The following is a 23,523-nucleotide window of genomic DNA, read 5'->3' as shown; positions in this document are numbered from 1 at the left end:
CTGTGTGTGGAGCAACTGCGCCCCCTGCAAATACATAATCGGTACTGCATAACACATAGGAGATTTATAAAAAGAGAAAATTGCAATATTTTCTATTGTTTTCGCATGAAATCTCAGTTCTGACTGTTTTGCCTACTGATGAGGCCACTCTGAGCAATTTCTGTGTTGGGATACTATGAGATATAAACAATCCAGTAATCCTTCCTGTTGATCCTATCAATTTATATAGATATTTCATCCCAAACCCTAAACAAGGTTTACACCTCCATAGACTGTCTTCCATTGATTTTATATCATTTTGTCCTATCTGTACAATAATTATTGCACTTTAACTCCGCCACCTCCTATGTCAGCTGTCTGTATTCTGGAGGCCAGAGCAATGACAATCACTAAACAAAAAGTCAACAGGTAGCAAAATGAAATGCAGCTATTGTAGGGGGTGGCACAGCACAGTGACTTAGGGGGTCCTCTGTACAAATGACCTCCATGACACTATTTGCATGGGTTTCCTCCCACAAGCCATAGACATGCTGGTAGGTTAATTGGCTCTGGTCTAAATTGGCACTAGTATGTGAGATAGGGACCGATTGTAAGTTCCTTGAGGACAGGAACTGATATAAATGTACAGTATTTATCTACACTACATAAATATCTGTAATATATTTCCAGCCTTTAGCTAAAGGACTTATAAATAAGACTCATTAACCAATACATCAATGGGGTGTCATTAGCTAAGTGAGCACCAGGTGGCAGTATATAACAATATGTGAATTTGGCATAACTGCAATAATTTCAGTAATTAATAAATTATAAGAACAGCTACTTATCAGTCTGCCGGTTGGTTTTGGATGCAGTGGTTGGCAGAAGAGACACAGAGCCACGACTGCTTTTTTGTTTACTTTATAAAATTCAATGACACAAATATGATTAACCCCTTCAATACCGGGCACATTCACCCCCTTACTGCCCAGGCCAATTTTCAGCTTTCAGAGCTGTCACACTTTGGATACAGTGCCGTAATTGTCATTCAAACAACATTTTTATCATTTTTTTGAGACAAATACAGCTTTTTTTTGTGGTATTTAATCATCACTGTTTTTTTTTTGGCTAAACAAATGAAAAATAACTGAAAATTTGGAAAAAAAAAATGTCTGTTATAAAATTTTGTAAATGGGTTTTCTCCTTCACAGATGTGCACTGATTAGGCGGCACTGATTGCCATTGATGAGGAGGCACGAATGCAGTACTGATGGACAATGATGGGCAGCCTTTATGGGCACTTATAGGTGGCAATGATGGGCCCTGATAGACAGCACTGACAGGTATCACTAATGGGCACTTATAGACAGCACAGAGGTGGCACTGACAGGCATCACTGATGGGCACTTATAGACAGCACAGAGGTGGCACTGACAGGCATCACTGATGGGCACTTATAGACAGCACAGAGGTGGCACTGACAGGCATCACTGATGGGCACTTATAGGCAGCACAGAGGTGGCACTGACAGGCATTACTGATGGGCACTTATATACATCACAGAGGCGGCACTGACAGGCATCATTGATGGGCACTTAGACAGCACAAATGCGGCACTGATTAGCTTCACTGGTGGGCATCACAGAAGGGGCTGCACTGCTTATTAGGTGCAGACTCCCCCCTATGTCAGGAAAGCCGCTTATTGTCTCTCCTCTACTGGCGCGCAGTCAGTGAGAATAGAGGCATGCTGATAACTGGCACTTCCATGTTACACTGATAAGCTGCGATTGGATACAGCTGATCACATGATAAAGGGCCTACATCATAGGTTCTTTACCGTGATTGGAGATGCGGTGCGTCCAAGCGTCATCTCTCACCACCAATGGTTGTGCCTGGGCACACATGAGTGTCTCGTTCGGGAAAGCCACCGACCCTTTCCATGTTTTATAGATCATCTGAAAGACAACTAACAATCTTACAAAGTATATAAATAAATCCCTACAATTTTTTGTTTGTATGTGCATTTACGTAGGGGCAGAGACGGGCTCACTTTTTTTTGGTGTGGAGTTTAAGAGCTTGGGTGCACTTTTTTTTTTATTTTTTTTTACACTTTCTCACAAAAACTCTATTTTTACTTAAAAATATGACAGAATTTTGTTGTGACAGATTCTCTTTATTGAGACTCCTGATGTCTCACCTGCCCTCTTGATGCCAATGGAGCTCAGAGCGTGCTCAATTATCTTCTTTACTGGTCACGGGAGGGAGGGAGAGAGCGACAGAGAGAGAGAGCGAGAGAGCGAGAGATTATGCAATACATGTCACTTCCGGGTTCCTATTAGAGGCGCGGGTATCATCAAATACTAGTCTTCCTCCCCTCTACCTGGCAACAACTGCCATGGGGTTCCTGGACTGGCAGGTGGCGGAGGGGAGCCTGGGAAACATAGTGGGTGGGGGCGGGTCTAAAGATCCTTATCCCACATACATCCAATTAACTTAACAGCATGTCTTTTGAGTGTGGGAGGAAACCCATACAAGCAGAGGAAGAATGTGCAAACTCCATGCAGATAGTGTCATGATTGGGATTTGACCCGCTGACCCCAATGCTCCAAGGCAGAAGTGCTAACCGCTGAGCCACTGTGCTTTTAAAGACAAAACTCAGCAATTGAGTTGTGAAGTCATTGCTCATCCCACGTTCTATATAAAGCTTCCGTATCACAATGTAATATAGTTCCCGCAGCTTGAAGCAAAGCTTGATTCAGCTGTTCAGGCGATCAGCTCCGCTGCGGACTTCAGGACGCAGAAGGGGATCGCAGAATCCCGCAAATTGACAAAACGCCTTCTAATTAAAGTTTTCTGATGAAACGCTTTACTGACGGTGGGGCGCAGCTCTCGCCGTTATTAATGCCAGCTCAAAGTTCAGCCGTGGTGTTCATAAAACCCCCTTCACAATCAGCCGCCAGCGGGGACGGTAAGAGGAGAACGCAAAGTCAATGATGGAGAGATTTAAAGGAAAGATATGTCGTCGTCTGTTCGTAGCATTTTTTGTTTTATTACCTGTCGATCCTCCCAGTAAATCCATTGGTTTTTGTTTTTTTTACAATTCCTTTAAATCTGACCTCCGGCCTTCCCTTCAGTCTTGCACAGTTGTATCTGCTCCGCTCCTGGAATGAAATGGCTTACACTGAATTCAGAGTATAGAGTTTAAAGTGATCAATTACCAAAATTACTTAGTCAACACCAAAGTCCCATGGTAACAGAGAAGAGAAAGAAACCCCCATCGGGGGATATATGGGACTTTCTGGGTGATGTTCATATACTCAACAACCTTTATGGTTAAAAAAATGATTTTATTTTTACACATTTACATAGAAAAAAAAAAAAAAAAAAAAGTGTATACAGTAGTACATTTCTTCTATACAAAAATACCACACTTTGTTCTGCGTGTTTCACCTTACGGCTTCCTCAGGAACATGAGTTGATCTTCTTATCTAATGAGTAAATATACACAGATTATAAATGCATGTCTTGATACTCATACAACACAGTGTTTGTGTTCTATGAGTATCAAGACCTGCATTTATAATCTGTATATTTACTCATTAGATAAGAAGATCCACGCATGTTCCTGAGGAAGCCGTAAGGTGAAACATGTAGAACAAAAGTGTGTTATTTTTGCATGGAAGAAACGTACTACTCTATACATCTTGTTTTCTTCTATGTGAATGTGTAAAAATAAAATATATATTTTTTTACCATAATTGTTCTTGATGAGTATATGAACAGCACCCAGAAAGTCCCATATATCCCCCGATAGGGGTTTCTTTCCCTTACTCTGATTTCACTGCACACTGTGAGCTTCTCACAACGTGCATTAGAAGCTGCAGAAAGTCATATAGAGCCCCGCCTCATTTCCTGGCCCCTCCCATTTCATTCATCGGATTTCAGTCTTTCAAAGGCTTAGCATCACATGTGGACGGTCTGCATGCAAATATGCCCTGCCTAGGAATGCCCACTTCTCCAGACTGACACCCACCCATCAAGGCATTTTAATATTTGCATATTTTAATAACGCCTCCCAAGAGCCAGCCCACAGCACCCCGCTGGCCCAACCCACCAGCCATTATCTGCCTGCCTTGCATAGAGCAGCAGAGACCCAGTGAGACCATCACTGGGCATAAAATAAGATATGCAATGGTTTTTATTTAAACATTTCATTAGCATGTTGAGGGGGGTGGGAGGAACCGGGTTTGGCAGATTTGGATAGATTAGCCTGTTACAGAGAAGAAAATAAAATTTAGAGAGGAAGCCAACACTGTCTTAGAGGTGCCAAATCCCAGGGCAGTCATCCTGGTCCTCACACTTCACTACCTAGTGAGTCACAGGTCTGGAAAAACGCATGCAAGGGTTTAGACTGCATATTTCACTGGCTGCATGCTTGTCTAGAGCCCTGTGATGCAGTAAGTAGTAAAGCCAAGAGAGGAACAACAGCCTGGACCTCCAAGTCCGCAATGGCTGCTCACATCATTCTATCCTCAAATGCCCCTGAAAAGCTGAATTTTCAACGTGGGATCATAAAAACTCTCCAGATCATAGTATAAAGATACTGAATTTGAGATTTCATGTCATCACTCACTGTATCGCTCCCAAGCATCTCATTTTTCTCCAGAGAGCGCTTCCTAGTAAGTCCCCTGGGCGAGTTTGGGGCCATGCACCTACACAGATGGAGCTGGGTGTGTTCAGCCGCTGTGTCCCAATTGACATCAATGGGACTGCCGGCCGTGAGATGCAATGCAACCCCTGTGTATCCGTGTACTAGTAAAACAGCCCTGCATGGGGTATGGAACGTCCTGTGTAAACAAGGCCTGAATCTCATCCGAACAAGCAATAAAGGTTTGCTGTAATTGAGACAAACAAGATGCAGAGTGTTTTTAGCTCTACATTTGTCTGCAGGACTGCAGTCTCTCATCATATGATTCTGTGGTGCCAGTGCCAGGACAAGGTCACCCAGAGCCCAGGGAAAACACGCCAAACTGCACACCCCCCCCCCCCCCCCTGAGCACTAATTTTTTTTTCACCCCCCTAAGCATAAATTCCCCCTCCTCCCAGTGCAAATCTGTTCCCCTGCTGAAATCCCCCCTCCCAGCACCGATCTTACCCCCCTCCACCCCCCAATTCAAGTGCCCCCCCCAAAAAAAAAAATCACTCCTCCTAGCACATATTATCTACCACTAAAATTGCCCCTCCCAATAACCCCACTACAAATCCCTCCTTCCAGCACAAAGCGCCCCAATCATCCCTCCTAGCACAAATCTCCCCCCCCCATTCCTTCTCCCCTTAAATTTGAGCATACCCCCCAAATTTCCCCACCTAGAATACTTTCTCCCTGCTGCCCCTCAAATCCCCCTTTCCAACACAAATCCCCTCCCCCCAATTTCCTTGTGGTGCCCCCCCCACCTCACATAAAACCACAGTGCCCAGGGCAGCTGCCCCTCCTGCCCACCCCTTGTCCTGGCCCTGCTGTGGTGTATAACTTCTCATGGGTGTAGTAGAGGCGGAGGGGGTGGATCTGGAACCAGGGAACAAAGTAGCTGCAATTTCACCTCTTCAGGTTTAAAGCCACTCCAAGAACCGAGGCAGACATTTTAGAGAATGACCCCCGCTGAATGGAGCAGAAACTGGGCAGAAAATGCCAAGCTGCTGGGCTTTTTCAGGATGCTAAATGGTGGAATCCCCCCATCTGAGTGACTCTCACACAGATTAAACTGAAAGCCCCTTCATTAATAATTACAATAGGAGTCAGAAAGTCTGGACAATAATTTATTATACAATATCGGTTTATAATTCAGATACAGCTAATACAGTGATATTTGACTCTCATTCCTATTCTATACAAAACTGAACACTCATTACACCAATCACAGCACGGCGCTCTGCTCAGCGCTCCCTTCTGAGTTCCACACGACGGTCACATTAACGGATACGGGAGACAAATGAATGTACATTGGGCACCTGCTTACTAAAATAGCAAGTATTCATTTTCATGTTCTGCAGCACCAATACAGGTTCTTGAAGTATCAACTGTCACTTTACCGAATGGATGTCACGCTGTGCCTGACCAAAGTGCTACGGAATCAAAAAATTGCATAGCTGTACGTCCATTGAAACTTAAATTTGTATATGCTGTCTAAATAGGGCAAGTCGAACGTTCCCAGGCTTTATTCTCTAAAGACTGAATTTGTGAATTAGGAAAATACCTCATATGGCCACTAGATGGTGCAGATTATCATAAATACCCTCCTCTGGCTCCATCTGGTGGCCATATTGCAGTATCGTCCCCATTTGAATTGCAGAGAACATGCCTTGGCAACATTTGATTTTGCCCCAGAAAAGAAAGAATTTGCATGCAAAGTTAGACGAATAGCTATTTTTTTTATTTATTTATTTTTTTATAAATACAACCCAAAACGTATGTCTGGTCTTTTCTTTTTAAAAGAAAAATAGTCTGCATATCTCTGCAAAACATGTCCCCATATTTTATCTTTTTAATGTATAGAAAAATACACATGACTTCCTGTAGTGAGCTGACAAGACTGCCTCTGCTGCGCTGAAATCCCAAACATGGAGATGGAGGGGAATTTGGGGAACTGGGCAGGGCTGACAACAGTGCTTAGAATTTCAGAGCAGCAGAGGCAGCGTTGTCATGCCATTATAGAATGTTGGGAGCTCACTGGATTTCAGACTGTGTTTTTTTTTTTTAAACAGGCAAAACATGGGGGAATAGGCATGCATTGCAGAAAAGAAAAAAAATACAAAAGAAAAAAAAAAAAGTATAATAATATATATATATATATATATATATATATATTTTTTTTTTTTTCCTCTGCCCAAACACTCTAAATTGAAACCACCTCAAGCATTACTGATTTAGGTTTCAGCACTTAAAAGAGAAAAAAAATAAAAATCAGAGTAGCCTTGAAGTGAGATTGTGTTCCAAGTGAATAAAAGTGATGAACTAAATTAAATGTGCCAAAAGATACAAGATGGAGGACCACCCCTGCCTATAGATGGTCTCTAAGAACATTTGGCACAGGCATACGCAGGCATGAAGATATGCAATTGCAACCTTCACAGACTGATGATATTAAAACAGCCAAAAAAAAAAAGGAGCGAAATTGACCTTTGTGACAATTTTCATTACGCGAGTGGTAAGTGCCCTCTGCATCAAAAGCTCAGGTATCCGTTAATATGACCGCGTATAAAGGTGCGCACGCACACACTCGCCACTTACAAAGCACAACTTGTTCATACAACACAAAAAATTCAAACGCCCTCTATGGACCCGTCACTGCTAAAAGGTACAAACAACACGGAGCAAATGGATACAAAATAATGCACAAAGCGACTGACCCCCATAATACTTATAAAAACGTCACAGTCCACATAGAGTCCAGTTGGCCCCAGGCATTAGAATATCGATATCAAAGTCATTACAGAGAGATGAAGACACACCCAGAGCGGGAAAGCGGCAATTCCAAGAGACAAAAAAAAAAACACAAAAGAGCAGCGAAAATTTTTACAGGAAAATGGTGACACTGTTGAGTCAGAAGGCTTTAAATGGGAACTGCAGTATTATATATACACACATACACACACAAATTAAAAAGGCTGCAGCACATTTCAGAAGTATTATTCAATAGGATTCCGCATGCAATGTATCAATGTGACAGTTTCCATACTTCTTATCAAAGTTGTTACGTTGCACGCTGGTTTTTGGAAAGTGCTGCAACCTTTCACTGAACTCAATATTTGAAGGTTAAAGCGGAGGTCCACCCTAAAGTGGACCTTCCGCTCATCGGAACCTTCCCCCCCTCCGGCGCCACAATTGGCACCTTTCAGGGGGGAGGGGGGGTGCAGATACCTGTACAGTACAGGTATCTGCACCCATTTCCGGGATAGCTCTCTGCGGAAAGGGGCGTAGATTACACCCCTTTCCGCAAGTGCCTGCCCCTTTCCGCAAGTGCCCCGCTGCCTGCTGGGAAACACACAGATCCCAGAGGCAGCGGGGACCGTCCTTATTGCGCAGCGCAACTCGCGCATGCGCAGTAGGGAACCGGGAAATGAAGCCGAAAGGCTCCACTTCCTGATTCCCATACCCAAGATGGCTGCGGCAGCACCCGAGAGACGATCGAGAGATGGGCTTCGGGTGCCGACATCGCGGGCGCGCTGGACAGGTAAGTGTCACTATTTTAAAAGTCAGCAGCTGCAGTATTTGTAGCTGCTGGCTTTAAAAAAAAACAAAAAAAAACACGGAGTCCCGGCGGACTCCCGCTTTAAGAGCAGCAAGATAGCATCCTGTTGCTTGGTGCACAGGGGGTATATTACATATAGATAGAAGAGAAAAAAAAATCTTTTAATGGAAAAAATTTTTTTTAAAAAAACACAACATAGTGTATTCTTAGGTTGTGTAATTGTGTTTTGAATTTTTTCCATTAAAATAATTTTTGTTCAGCAATCCCATCTCCTCCTTCGACATAATGGCCTGTGGGAGAGCCTGATTGCTTTGCACTTATTCTCACCATTGGGCGTGTGTGTGTGTGTGTGTATGTATATATTTAGAAATTATATTATTTAGGTACAAGGACATTAATATATACTGTGTGTACCAAGCATACGGGTCTATCGTATCTATTATAATATATATGCTTGGTGCACACAGTATATATTATATTATTAAATGTCCGTGTACCTAAAATATATATATATAATTATTAAACATTTTTATAATATATATATATATATTTATATATAAAAAAAATTATATACATTTTATTTATATATAAATAAAATATATATCTATTTTATAAATCTATAGATATGTACGATATATATATATATATATATATATATATATATATATATATATATATATATATATATATATATATATATATATATAAAATCTTGTACATATCTATAGATTTAGAAAATAGACATATCTTTTTTTTTTTTTTCAAACAAGCTACAGCCATGCAACACCGATAATCTCTTAATATTATGGGATGGTGCCATTTCAGTTCAGAACTTCCATAGACCTTCTTGTTGCTGCACGGTCAAGTCATTTCAGTCTGCAAAAACTGCCCATTAAGCCACTTTCATACTGGCAGCAGACTATCTCCCCTCTGAAAAGCATTCCACAGTGAATTGCTCTTCAGGGGCAGTTGAGTGGATGTTTGCAGGCGTTTAGGAGGCATACTGCCTTTTTTTTTTTATATGTTGAAATGAAATGTCGCAATCATGTGCCGAGTGTTTTGTTGTGACGTGGTCCCAGTGACTTCAGTGTTTACATTAGGCATCCCTCCCTGGGCGATGAGCTGTCAGTGTCCATGGAGCCGGTTCGGTGGTCCGGGGATTTGTAAATCCCGCACTTCTCCCTCTTCTCTGCGAATCACTGTGACAGTACTAATCAGAATCTCTCTGGTCCATCCTGGAAGCTCTGCACAGAAAAGGAGAGGAAGAGCGAGGATTTAAAATCCCTGGACTGCTACATGGGCTGCGTGGGCACTGAGGCATTAGTTCAACCTCATTTTCTCTGTAAGCCTAGGTCCACATTAATATGGTGCGGAAAACTCTGCGATTCATGCGTGTTTCCTGCACTGCATTATCACACTACCTTTAGGATCCGCAGCAGGTGTCAGTGCAATCTTAATGACACCCCAAACGCAGTGCGTTTGCCAGCCCCGGGTTCACATGGTACAAAACGACCATGCAATATGGTTGCAGTGCTGTTCCAAAATTGCTCCCTGCGCCTCCTTGGAGCGATTTGAAACTTTTCAAAATAAATGGGTTCAAATCACACCGCAATGAATCGCATTAAACTGAAAAGCGATGCAGTGCGGTTCCTGTGTGACTCGTATGCGGTTTGTAGTATAAACCGAGGCAAAGGGTGAACTAACTCTTTAAATTTGCTGCACCACAAACCATCGCTGCCATGGCAGTGTGAACGGACCTGGGACGGCCATCATGTCAATTTGTAGCTAAGCTGTCGGGGGTGGGGGGGCAGTAAAAACGCAAATTGGCAGCTTGTTTTTCTGCCCCTTAAGCTAACAATGTATTTAACAAAATAAACTTCAAGCAGCAAGAAAATCGATCACAGTCTTTAATAAATTTGTTAATTTCATCTATGCACCCCAGCCAGGCTCAGCAGGCTTTTCACATTGCTTCTGGCCTGGAAGATATTGTGGCCGCCCAGTGCTGCCATCATTATGAATACGATAATACTGCATTAAAAAAAACAAAACAAACACACACCCAGAAAGGTTCTTCCAGAGGCGCCGAGTGCGTCCGCATTGTCTCAGCGGGATAGCCTTCTATTTTCAGTGTCAGCGTCTGTATGAATGACGCGGCGGTATGACAGAGATCTCTTCCCATTATCTGTAAGCGGCTGATCTCCTGAACAAGCGATAATCTCCCTCCAAACCGCACACACAGCAATGGATTGAGAAGGAGCTTAACCCGCGCCGCGCTGACAGCTCCAGTCTGGAGAAGAGCCCATATCATCTCCCCCCCATAACAATATCACTTATACTAATTACACACAGATTTCCCTTTGCGGTAGAGATTCTTTACAGTAAGAGTTAAAGGGAACCTTACCTAATTAATGAGGTTGGTTCACTTTAATCTGGCCAACTACCAAGGAAGCACCAATTGGATGAGGAATGTCGCCAATCTCTAATCACTGTGCAACAAAGTAACAGCTAAATTAAATCCCAGTTGAATCCTCAATTTAAACCAGCTACATACATTCGAGCTGCGTCAAATCAAAATCTATTAAATGCCTTACAGTTGGTTTGCTTCTTAAGGCCCCTTTCATACTACAGCGACTTCAAAGTCGCGCGATTTTGATGTGATTTCAGGGAAAGCCTGTGTAACTTGCATCAAAGTCGGATCACAGTAGTACAGGGACCACTTTGAAGTCACACAGATATGAATGGTACTCATTGGAAATCATGGGGTATTACTTGTCATGCGACTTTGCAGTCCCAAGTCGCCAGGATAAGTCGCACAAGTGTGAAAGGGGCCTAAAACGGAGCTCCACCCAGAAGGGGAAGCTCTGCTTGTCTGCTTCCTCTCCCCCCCCCGCCACGTTTGGCACCTTTTGAGGTGGAGCGGGTACCTGATTTTGACAGGTACCCGCTCCCACTTCCGGCTCAGTTTGCCGCAGGGCACCCCTCCTTCCCCGCACCCAGCCCATTCACAGCGTGCTTCACGCATGCGCAGTAGGGAATCCATTGTGGAGATGGCGGCAGCAGCACCCAATAGCCGATTTAAAAAAAAAATCAACATCGCTGGATCCATGGACAGGTAAATGCCCCTATATTAAAAGTCAGAATCTACAGTATTTGTAGGCTACTTTAAATATTTTCTGAAGGAACCTGGAGCTGCTCTTATTTTTTTAATTGACAATTTTTATTATTACAGTTTTCTTTCACATTGGAGCTGCTCTTTAAAGCAGCCACAGCCTAAGTAGAAAAGGATGCCCCCTGCTACTAGCTGCAGGGAAAGAATCCTTGAGCTCTGTGTGGAAGCAGCGGTCTCTCTGCACAGGTCTAACATACTCCCCTGCTATCCTTCCAGCAAACAGTTTCCCGATTGGAGAGCTCTAGCTCCGACAGGGGGGAAATGAAGGACCTCAGTAGAGAGACCACTGCTTCCACACAGAGATCAAGGGTCTTCCTCCGCAGAATGCTGGCAAAGGAATGTTTTTTTTCCCTACTTCATTTTGAGACTATTTAAGATTTTGCACAGCTTGAGGCCTTTGGGAATGTATTTAGCTCATTTTAACATTTTATGGCCGCAATTTAACTTTTAACATTTTTAAAACTCGGCCTTTGAAATCCTTTGCCTGCTTGCCGAGTTCCCGCTCTCACATCACCTTTAACAAAAACAAGACAAAGACATTTTTTTCTGCAGTAGTCAAATTCCTTGAAGAAAAATTACTGGTCATTAAATGAGTAAAACAACTCAAAACATCCATACATTGTAACTACGATTCTATTCACTGTACCTAAAAACACCAACAGTCACAAGAAAGCAATCCAGGAGACTTTCCCAGATCGACAAGACGTATTAAAATCACGCCCGTGTCCCAGCCGCGGTGTGTGCGGCACACTCCGAGCGGAACCGGGTTCAACTCCCACTCCGTCCTTGCTCATAAAAAAATAAAGAATGTATTTCTCTCTCCCTAGAACACTGCTGATCCAAAATATACAGACAACACTTCTAATAAATACTCTGATCTCTGTAGTAGACAAAAGACTATTCCCGGAAAATATAGACTCTACAGCATGCGTAAGCGACCAGAAGCTGCCCTGTGGTGGGGGAATTACAAGTCCCAGGCTGGCAGGGGATGCCGAGACCTGTATTCTCTCCACCACTAGGGGGGGCTGTAGAACAGCAAATTTTACAGCTCCCCCCTCCCCACCTGTATTTTGCCCTCCCCTACCCACGCTCGTCCTCGTAGACAAATATCACAGTCTCTAGAGAAGGGCGGCGAAAGGACAGCATGCAGATCGTCAGCGTTCTTGCAATTCCCTCTTTTCAATACTGAGAGGTGTGTTCGGGGTACTGGCTCCTCCCCTTGCGCTACTCCACCGCCATTTGCTCAATGTGGTCTGTGAGCTGTTTATATTTCTCTGAAAGAAAAAAAGAAAAAACACGCCAATAAATGTTCAGAGCATCATTATGCACGGACATTTAATTATGCTTATATTAAAAAAGAAACAATGTATAGGTATACATAAACAGTATCTCACAAAAGTGAGTACACCCCTCACATTTTTGTAAATATTTTATTACCCCGTTTCCCCGAAAATAAGACCTAGCGTGATTGTCGGTGATGGCTACAATATAAGCCCTACCCCCCCAAATAAGCCCTACCCAGTTTCCCCGAATATAAGGCCTACCAAGGAACTAGGGCTTATTTGGGGGGTAGGGCTTATATTGTAGCCATCACCGACAATCACGCTAGGTCTTATTTTCGGGGAAACAGGGTATATCTTTTCATGTGACACTTTGCTACTATGTCAAGTATTGAGTGTACAGCTTGTATAACAGTGTACATTTGCTGTCCCCTCAAAATAACAACACACAGCCATTAATGTCTAAACCGCTGGCAACAAAAGTGAGTACACCCCTAAGTGAAAATGTCCAAATTGTGCCCAAAGTGATAATATTTTGTGTGGCCGCCATTATTTTCCAGCACTGCCTTAACCCTCTTGGGCATGGAGGTCACCAGAGCTTCACAGGTTGCCACTGGAGTCCTCTTCCCCTCCTCCATGATGACATCACAGAGTTGGTGGATGTTAGAGACCTTGCACTCCTCCAGCTTCTGTTTGAGGATGTCCCACAGATGATCAATAGGGTTTAGGTCTGGAGACATGCTTGGCCAGTTCATCACCTTTCCCTCAGCTTCTTTAGCAAGGCAGTGGTTGTCTTGGAGGTGTGTTTGGGGTCGTTATGTTGAAATACTGCCCCACGGCCCAGTCTCTGAAGGGATGGGATCATGCTCTGCTTCAGTATGTCACAGTACATGTTGGCATTCATGGTTCCCTCAATGAACTGTATCTCCCCAGTGCCGGCAGCACTCATGCAGCTCCAGACCATGACACTCCCACCACCATGCTTGACTGTAGGCAACACACACTTGTCTTCGTACTCCTCAACTGGTTGCCACCACACACGCTTGACCAAGCCTGGACCAGCTCTGTTACATCAACTTTCTGCACCCCCTTTTAGCCACAGGAAAAGTACAGCCAAACAAGCTTTGGCTGTACTTCTCCTTTAAATATACAATTTTAATTATGAGATATTATATGTTATAATATAAATACCAGTCAATATAAGAAAATAAACATATACTTTTCAATTTTATATAAGCCATTAATTATAAATGATAATTTATAAGATTGTAGATAGAGATATATATAGAATGTACAGTGCCTTGCGAAAGTATTCGGCCCCCTTTAACTTTTCAACCTTTTGTCACATTTCAGGCTTCAAACATAAAGATATAAAATTTTTAATTTTTTGTGAAGAATCACCAACAAGTGGGACACAATTGTGAAGTGGAACGAAATCTATTGGATAATTTAAACTTTTTTAGCAAATAAAAAACTGAAAAGTGGTGCGTGCAAAATTATTCGGCCCCTTTACTTTCAGTGCAGCAAACTCACTCCAGAAGTTCAGCGAGGATCTCTGAATGATCCAATGTTGTCCTAAATGACTGATGGTGATAAATAGAATCCACCTGTGTGTAATCAAGTCTCTGTATAAATGCACCTGCTCTGTGATAGTCTCAGGGTTCTGTTGAAAGCGCAGAGAGCATCATGAAGACCAAGGAACACCAGGCAGGTCCGTAATACTGTTGTGGAGAAGTTTAAAGCCAGATTTGGATACAAAAAGATTTCCCAAGCTTTAAACATCCCAAGGAGCACTGTGCAAGCGATCATTTTGAAATGGAAGGAGTATCAGACCACTGCAAATCTACCAAGACCTGGCCGTCCCTCTAAACTTTTAGCTCAGACAAGGAGAAGACTGATCAGAGATGCAGCCAAGAGGCCCATGATCACTCTGGATGAACTGCAGAGAACTACAGCTGAGGTGGGAGAGTCTGTCCATAGGACAACAATCAATCGTACACTGCACAAATCTGGCCTTTATGGAAGAGTGGCAAGAAGAAAGCCATTTCTCAAAGATATCCATAAAAAGTCTCATCTAAAGTTTGCCACAAGCCACCTGGGAGACACACCAAACATGTGGAAGAAGGTGCTCTGGTCAGATGAAACCAAAATCAAACTTTCTGCCCACAATGCAAAACGATATGTTTGGCGTAAAAGCAACACAGCTCATCACCCTCAACACACCATCCCCACTGTCAAACATGGTGATGGCAGCATTATGGTTTGGGCCTGCTTTTCTTCAGCAGGGACAGGGAAGATGGTTAAAATTGAGGGGAAGATGGATGCAGCCAAATACAGGACCATTCTGGATGAAAACCTGTTGGTGTCTGCAAAAGACCTGAAACTGGGACGGAGATTTATCTTCCAAAAAGACAATGATCCCAAACATACAGCAAAATCTACAAAGGAATGGTTCACAAATAAACGTATCCAGGTGTTAGAATGGCCAAGTCAAAGTCCAGACCTGAATCCAATCGAGAATCTGTGGAAAGAGCTGAAAACTGCTGTTCACAAACGCTCTCCATCCAACCTCACTGAGCTCGAGCTGTTTTGCAAGGAAGAATGGGCAAGAATTTCAGTCTCTCGATGTGCAAAACTGATAGAGACATACCTCAAGCGACTTGCAGCTGTAATCGCAGCAAAAGGTGGCTCTACAAAGTATTAACGCAAGGGGGGCGAATAATTTTGCACGCCCCACTTTTCAGTTTTTTATTAGTTAAAAAAGTTTCAAAAATCCAATAGATTTCGTTCCACTTCACAATTGTGTCCCACTAGTTGGTGATTCTTCACAAAAAATAAAAATGTTATATCTTTATGTTTGAAGCCTGAAATGTGGCAAAAGGTTGAAAAGTTCAAGGGGGCCGAATACTTTCGCAAGGCACTGTATGTACATATCTCTATCTATATAGATACAATATATTTTTTTAATATATTTAAATATATTATTCTCGGAATAGACTTTTTTTTTTCTTCTAAAAAAATAAATAAAACAGTCACATCTGCAATATTTTGCTTTTAAAGTCATTATCAACCTTTTTAAATATACAGCATTCCTTAAAATAATTGGTGATCCTGCCATGAAGAACCATTTCCAAGCACTTCCTGGTATAGGGTGATAATGCTCTGTGTCTCTCCACTGTGCTCCAGCATTGTCACACAGGCTTCCTACACCACAGATGGATCCCTCCTGCTCTCATTTCAGCCAATACAGCCACTGATTTGGCCATATTGTTTGTTACCAAAAGCAGAAATATATACCATTTGTACCACCCAATGACCCATAAATTCAGTCTTCTGCAAGTAACCTCCGCCCCTCTCCTCACCTTCATCTAGATTTCCAATCACAGCTTGTTTTTTTAAAAAGTCGCTGCACAGCTTCTTACTGAGTCCGAACGCCAACATGTTGTGTGTGAACGTCCTGCAGACAAAAGAATGAGGAAATTTTGATAAATACAAAGATCTTTCACCTGGGCCGTGTCCGCTCCATGGATGGATCACCTGATGAGTCAGAGCGGGAAGGGTCAGATGTCACCTCTATGACATCTATACCTGTTCAGTGCTTTCCCGGATCCCCATTGGAATTTTGGGCGTCCATTTACATCAGACTATCTGCAATCCATCATATTGGGTTCAGAAAAAAAACAGAAAAGGATCTGGAGGGACTCCAAGCTAAGCCAATCACATCCCCCCAGCAAAGACTTACATGGAGCTTCTGAACAGGTCCACCTGAAAAACTGAAAGGTGGACCTAGTTGTACCCATTGTGAAAAGCCACTCAATGTGAAGGTGTATTGTTACAATGTAGCCACCATGGACTATCCTCGGTTACAATGTAGCCACCATGGACTATCTTCGGTTACAATGTAGCCACCATGGACTATCTTCGGTTACAATGTAGCCACCATGGACTATCCTCGGTTACAATATATTTGCAATGTTATACAGTCTGCTACAATGTAATCATTTTGGAACATACTCCGTACAATGTAACCACCATGGAATATCCTGTTACACCTTTAACCATCACTACATCCCAGCATGCATTCAAACAAAACAGCAATCACATGTTTTCAATAGCCTATGTGTTAACCACTAGCCAACCGCCCGCCATCGTTATATGTCAGCTGTTTGAAGAGGAGTATCGTTATGGCAGCAGCTAGCTACCATAACCCCAATATCCACTTCTTTAGCGGGCGGTCGGCTTTCAGATAAAAGTGGTCTCTGCGGTGGATTTGCCACAAGATTACTTATCAGTAGCAGGAGAGGGGCTGCCCCCCCCCCCAGCCACTCTACGGGGGTGAAAACTGTGTTCAAACCACACATGTGAAGTATCACCACGATGGTTAGAGTGAGAGCAATAATTCTAGCACTAGAACTCCTCTAACTCAAAACATGCAATCTGAAGAACTTTTTTAAACATCGCCTATGGAGATTTTTAAGGGTAAAATTCCACAAACTGGCGCAATTTTGAAGCGTGACACGTTTGGCATCAATTTACTCGACATAACATTATTTTTCACAATATAAAAAAAAAAAGAATAATAATTGGGCTAACTTTACTGTTGTCTTATTTTTTTAATTCAACATTTTTTTCCCCCAAAAAAAGTGCGCTTGTAAGACCACTGCGCAAATACGGTGTGACAGAAAGTATGGCAATGACCGCTAATTTAATTCTCTAGGGTGTTAATATATATATAAATTAATTATAATATATATATATATATACACACACACACACACACACACAGTACAGACCAAAAGTTTGGACACACCTTCTCATTCAAAGAGTTTTCTTTATTTTTATGACTATGAAAATTGTAGATTCACACTGAAGGCATCAAAACTATGAATGAACACATGTGGAATTATATACTGAACAAAAAAGTGTGAAACAACTGAAAATATGTCTTATATTCTCGGTTCTTCAAAGTAGCCACCTTTTGCTTTGATTACTTCTCCGCACACTCTTGGCATTCTGTTGATGAGCTTCAAGAGGTAGTCACCTGAAATGGCTTTCCAACAGTCTTGAAGGAGTTCCCAGAGATGCTTGGCACTTGTTGGCCTTTTGCCTTCACTCTGCGGTTCAGCTCACCCCAAACCATCTCGATTGGGTTCAGGCCCGGTGACTGGAGGCCAGGCCATCTGGCGCAGCACCCCATCACTCTCCTCCTTGGTCAAATAGCCCTTACACAGCCTGGAGGTGTGTTTGGGGTCATTGTCCTGTTGAAAAATAAATGATGGTCCAACTAAACGCAAACCGGATGGAATAGCATGCCGCTGCAAGATGCTGTGGTAGCCATGCTGGTTCAGTATGCCTTCAATTTTGAATAAATCCCCAACAGTGTCACCAGCAAAGCACCCCAACACCATCACACCTCCTCCTCCATGCTTCACGGTGGGAACCAGGCATGTAGAGTCCATGTGTTCACCTCTTCTGTGTCGCACAAAAACACGGTGGTTGGAACCAAAGATCTCAAACTTGGACTCGTCAGACCAAAGCACAGATTTCCACTGGTCCAATGTCCATTCCTTGTGTTCTTTAGCCAAAACAAGTCTCTTCTGCTTGTTGCCTGTCCTCAGCGGTGGTTTCCTAGCAGCTATTTTACCATGAAGGCCTGATTCACACAGTCTCCTCTTAACAGTTGTTCTAGAGATGTGTCTGCTGCTAGAACTCTGTGTGGCATTGACCTGTTTCTCTAATCTGAGCTGCTGTTAACCTGCGATTTCTGAGGCTGGTGACTCGGATGAACTTATTGTCCGCAGCAGAGGTGACTCTTGGTCTTCCTTTCCTGGGGCGCTCCTCATGTCAGCCAGTTTCTTTGTAGCGCTTGATGGTTTTTGCCACTGCACTTGGGGACACTTTCAAAGTTTTCCCAATTGTTCAGACCGACTGACCTTCATTTCTTAAAGTAATGATGGCCACTCGTTTTTTTTTTACTTCGTTGCTTTTTTCTTGCCATAATACAAATTTGAACAGTCTATTCAGTAGGACTATCAGCTGTGTACTGTATCCACCTCCTGCACAACACAACTGATGGTCCCAACACACCTGTGAAGTGAAAACTCTTTGAATGAGAAGGTGTGTCAAAACTTTTGGTCTGTAGTGTGTATGTATATATATATATATATATATATATATATATATATATATATATATATATATATATATATATATATATATATATATATATAATGTTTGAGGGTTCTAAGTAATTTTCGATTACATTGGATATAACAGAGTATAGGCAATGGTGGTTTGTAACTATATATTTTATATTGATTAAACATATTGCTCACTTAAAGTGAACCTTTCCCCAGAGTCACATTGGGGTTCTACATTACCAATCCCCTTCTAAAAACATCAGTTGCCCGGTAGTACATTGACTGCCAACTCTATTATAGGGCTCCTGAAAGCCCTTGGGGTTGGACTGTTGCTGCCCCATCTACTCCCTGGGCTCTGTTCTGTTATGCCGCGTACACACGACCAGACTTCTGTCCGAAGGAGTTCTGACAGAGTTCTGACAGAGTTCTGACAGAGTTCTGACAGAGTTCTGACAGAGTTCTGACAGAGTTCTGACAGAGTTCTGACAGAGTTCTGACAGAGTTCTGACAGAGTTCTGACAGAGTTCTGACAGAGTTCCCGAATGAGTGGACTTGGCCACACACAATCACACCAAACTCCGACGGATTTGAACGTGATGACGTACGACTGGACTCGAATAAGGAAGTTCATAGCCAGTAGCCAATAGCTACCCTAGCGTCGGTTTTAGTCCGTCGGAATAGCATACACCCGAGCAAATTTTTCGGTAGGAACTGGGTCTGGCGGAGTTCTGGCGGAAAAATTTGAAGCATGTTCCATTTCTAAAGTCTGTCAGACTTTTGCGAATCAAAAGTCCGTTGCAGCCCACACACGATCGAATAGTCTGCCGGAATGATTCCGTCAGACTTTGGATGTTGAAAAGTCCGCTCGTGTGTACGGGGCTTTAGACACACTCAGGAGTCGAGAGGTTGCTTTGTTATCGGCATAAACTCAGAGGGAAATGATAAATCTTCCATAGATAATGATTTACATTTCCAGTATTCTGACTCGTACATGGGAATTCTATGATGTGGTAAAATACGTACCCGAGCTGCCCGAAGGTGATGTTCTCGTTAAATTGCAGGCTGTCGTCTCGCTCCTCCTGGGTCATGTGATACCACCTATCTCTGGCAAGGGAGGCAAAAGACACACAGTCAGTGACAGCACCCCAATATAGTGACTAGGACAGCCCAGACACAATGATCACCCATAGGCATGCTGGGAACTCGCAGTGCCTGGACCACCCGGACAGACAGAAGATACACTGTACATCCACACACACACACATATATATATACATTGTATACACGGGGAAGAGGATTCCCTTACACCTGTGAAATGAGACTTCACATCACCATGTATTACTATGAAACAAAATGATCTACTTTTTCAAAAGGTCATAAAATCCTACTGTAATTCCATCAGGTGAAAGATGAAATCAGGCTTGCAGTGAGGTAGACAGGGTGTGATGTCATTGTGGGTGTGGCCAAGACTATAAAGGACCTTCACTATGGCTCTGAATAGACAGAGAAGGCATACAGGATACTGGAATTTCCTTGCTATCTGTACACGTCTATAAGATAAAACTATACAATCTGCCCCATGCTGACCTCCAGCCTTCCCTTCAGTCTTGCACAGTTGTAGCGGCTCCTCTCCTGGACTGAAATGCCTTACTCTGATTTCATTGCACACTGTGAGCTTCTCTCAATGTGCATTAGAAGCTGCAGTGAAATCAGATAGAGCCCCACCTCATTTTCTGTCTGGAGGACGTCCTGCATCATGTAGCTCTATAAGCCTATCTCCAAACATCACATGTGGGTGGTCTGCCAGAAAATGTCTCCTGCCAAGGAATGCCCACTCACCCAAGAATGCATTTTGATATTTGCATTAACTCCTATCAAGAGCAGACCCAACACCAGCATCAGGTCTGAGGGCTCTTAACCTCTAGGAGCCCAGCTCCTGCATATTTTCGTTCAAAAGAGCCAACATTGCTGTGCCGAGAGCACTCGCCCTTTGCTGCGTACAATTGTGAGTATTCCGATCATGTGACCACTGTGACAGCCAATCACGGCAGCCACATGTTCATAAGCCCCGCTCTGCCTCCTGGCATAGCAAACCCCTTGAGGCTGGGTTCACAGTGCGAATTGGATGCGGGGACTGTGACCGGTGTTCCATCGAATAGTGCCCACGCATGCACAGAACGGAAGGGCACTCCAGCTGATTTGCCGATCAGCTGGCGTGACGTCACCATAGCGCATGCACACACTGTAGGAGGGTTTTTTCGACGTGAGCTAACATTTCACGGGCACAACTGAAAGCTATGCAAAGAGCGGAGGGAGACCGTAGTTGTCAGATTGAGCTTCGCTGTTGTAGGGTGGGTTTTGTCTGTGCTGCAACCTACCCTTTAGACACAGGCAAAACCCGCCGTTCAACAAACCAATCCCACCCTGCACCACAGACAAAACCCGACCTTGAGCAAATACGGTGTCCCCACCCCCGCTGTTTGCATAACATTCAATTCTGCCTGAGAGATGGTATCTCCCGTCGGATAAAAGCCTCCTACGATGTGCGCATGCGCTATAGTGACGTCACGCCAGCTGTTCGAGAAATCAAAAAACGTTTTGACGGAGGGCACAAATCGCCAGGACACCGGCTCTCAATGGAGCGGGCTCACGCAGCTTGGGGATGGCTGCCGAGCGGTTTGCAAAAGAATCCTGCACGTCTTCTGGTCTGTTTCAGGTCATAATTTGGGGCCTAATTAGTCCCTGAAATGGAGTACAGGGATGCACTGGACCCCGTGCAGTGAGCCGCTCCGCACAGCAGTGTGAACCCAGCGGCACCTGGTTTCTAAACTGACAGTAAAATCAGTCTGTATACGCAGTAAAGCATGCTTGTTATACTCACTGTGGAAGCTAAGGGGTTAATCCTCTGCATTGTGTAAAAAGGCTGTTTGATCCTGTGTTGGGTTGAATACTGTCCCCCATCGGATAGTGTCTGCCCTGTACTGCGCTTGCGCAGTACGGAAGACAAGGAGACGCCCAAAGTTTCTGAAGATGAACCGCGCCTGCGCACTGAGTCCAGGTTCAAGCCCCACCATCCAAGTGGACACAGAGTTGGAATAAAAAAAATTGCTGAGTGAAGCGAGGCCGTGCCCGAAGCGTGGCGAGCGAAGCGAGCCCGCAGGGGGCCCTGTTACTAAGTGCTACTGTATGTCCACTTGGATGTGGGGCTTGAACCTGGACTCAGTGCGCAGGTGCCGTTCATCTTTAGAGACTTTCGGAGTCTCTTTGGCTTCCGTACTGCGCAAGTACTGGACGGACACTATCCGATGGGGGGGGGGGGCAGTTTTTGGCACTGGTCTTCTCTGCTCCTCCCCTTCTTCCACTGTCCCCAGTCTCCTGATAATACAGAGGCTTGGAGGCACTCTGCACATGCTCAGTTTGGTGTGTATTGCTAGAGATTTTGTTTTTCTTGGTAGGGTGCATGTGATCAGCACAGGGACAATCAGCACTGTCCACACAGAGGGTCAGGGGTCCTGCAGCTTCATAGGACAATCAGGGGACAATGAAAACTCCTCCTACACGCCTTAACCAGACACTGATAGAAGTCACAAGACTGCTATATACTGCTGATAAAAAAAAAAAAAAGATATTTAACAGTTTATTTTTACAAAAATGATTGCATTTCCATATTCTGTGTACTGTGGGAGACCAGATATAGTAAATGCAGAGTCCTTGGTTTAGTAACACTTTAACTCCTCCCCAGAGCAGACCCAGCACTTGCATCAGGACTGAGCGCTCTGCAGGGGAGTACCAAGTCAAGGTGTGGTGATGTTTTCAGGAAGCTAGGAACAGCACCCTGTCGGCCTTCCCACCAGCCATGATCTGCCTGCATTGCATAGAGGCACTAAGAGACCTAAAATAAGATGTATAATAAGATTTTTTATTTTTAAATGTCATTATGTTGATAAAGTGGGACGGGAACCAGGGAAGACAAATATAAGCAGATTAAACTTCAGCTTTAAAGTCTCTCGCCATAGAAACCATTGTTTCGGGGAAATTGTGCGGCGTCATAAAACAGGCAGAGTACAGCGGGACGATATGACCTTCTCCATCTAGAACATATTATCCACAAAGAAAAGTGTCAAATTTACAGGAAGACGGGGAAGAAAGAGGCAGATCAGTGTGCTGTGCGTCAGTCGGGAGCTGTAATTACGGCTGGGAGGCAGATAAAGAGCAGTCATTAGGATATGTGGAAGGGGCCGTCTCCTGCCAGAGGCCTCCTGGCACGCAGCTGGGGAACAGAAGACGTGTCACCCCACAGAGGGGCCGTCACTGGCAGCGAGTGGGTATGGGAACACTGGGGGAGGCGGGGGGGGGGGGAAGGGGATGTCAAATAAAGGGGGGGCGGACAAGTCGAAAAGTGGCATTTATTACATCAGTTGCCTTTTTTTTATTTTTTTATCTGCATCTCCATCCAGGTGGTCTTATTAACCCCGCGTTCCCCCAAGCCTGAGACTAATACAAACACGCAACCTCTCAAGTCTACATTAATACAAATCTAACATTTTTCAATATACAGCAGCCATGTCATCTACCAGTAAAATGAGCTCCAGTCAGTGACTTTGCCTAGGCTGGGGCGATGTCATCAGTCTGCTGCAGGCAGGAGGAAGCATTTCCTTACAGTGTTACTAAACCCAGGACCCTGCATACACTATATCTGGTTTCCC

General features: G+C 43.7%; 1 protein-coding gene across 1 annotated transcript in view; it reads right to left on the bottom strand.

Moving 5' to 3' along the window:
• Nucleotides 1-11,423: 11,423 nt before the first annotated feature.
• KIAA0513 (KIAA0513 ortholog) overlaps nt 11,424-23,523 on the bottom strand; it is a gene marked incomplete in the record, with an annotated part of 64,783 nt that continues 52,683 nt past the window's right edge. Inside the window, 3 exon segments of the mRNA XM_077453348.1 lie at nt 11,424-12,671; nt 16,040-16,134; nt 19,841-19,921. Of these exon segments, the coding sequence (XP_077309474.1) occupies nt 12,622-12,671; nt 16,040-16,134; nt 19,841-19,921 (226 nt within the window).

This window comes from Lithobates pipiens, unplaced genomic scaffold (assembly GCF_037356315.1).
Source record: "Lithobates pipiens isolate NorthernLeopardFrog02 unplaced genomic scaffold, aLitPip1_a1.2 Scaffold_10, whole genome shotgun sequence".
NCBI lineage: Eukaryota > Metazoa > Chordata > Amphibia > Anura > Ranidae > Lithobates > Lithobates pipiens.
Note: the sequence above shows the minus strand (reverse complement) of the source record. Positions and strands in the feature narration are given on the sequence as shown.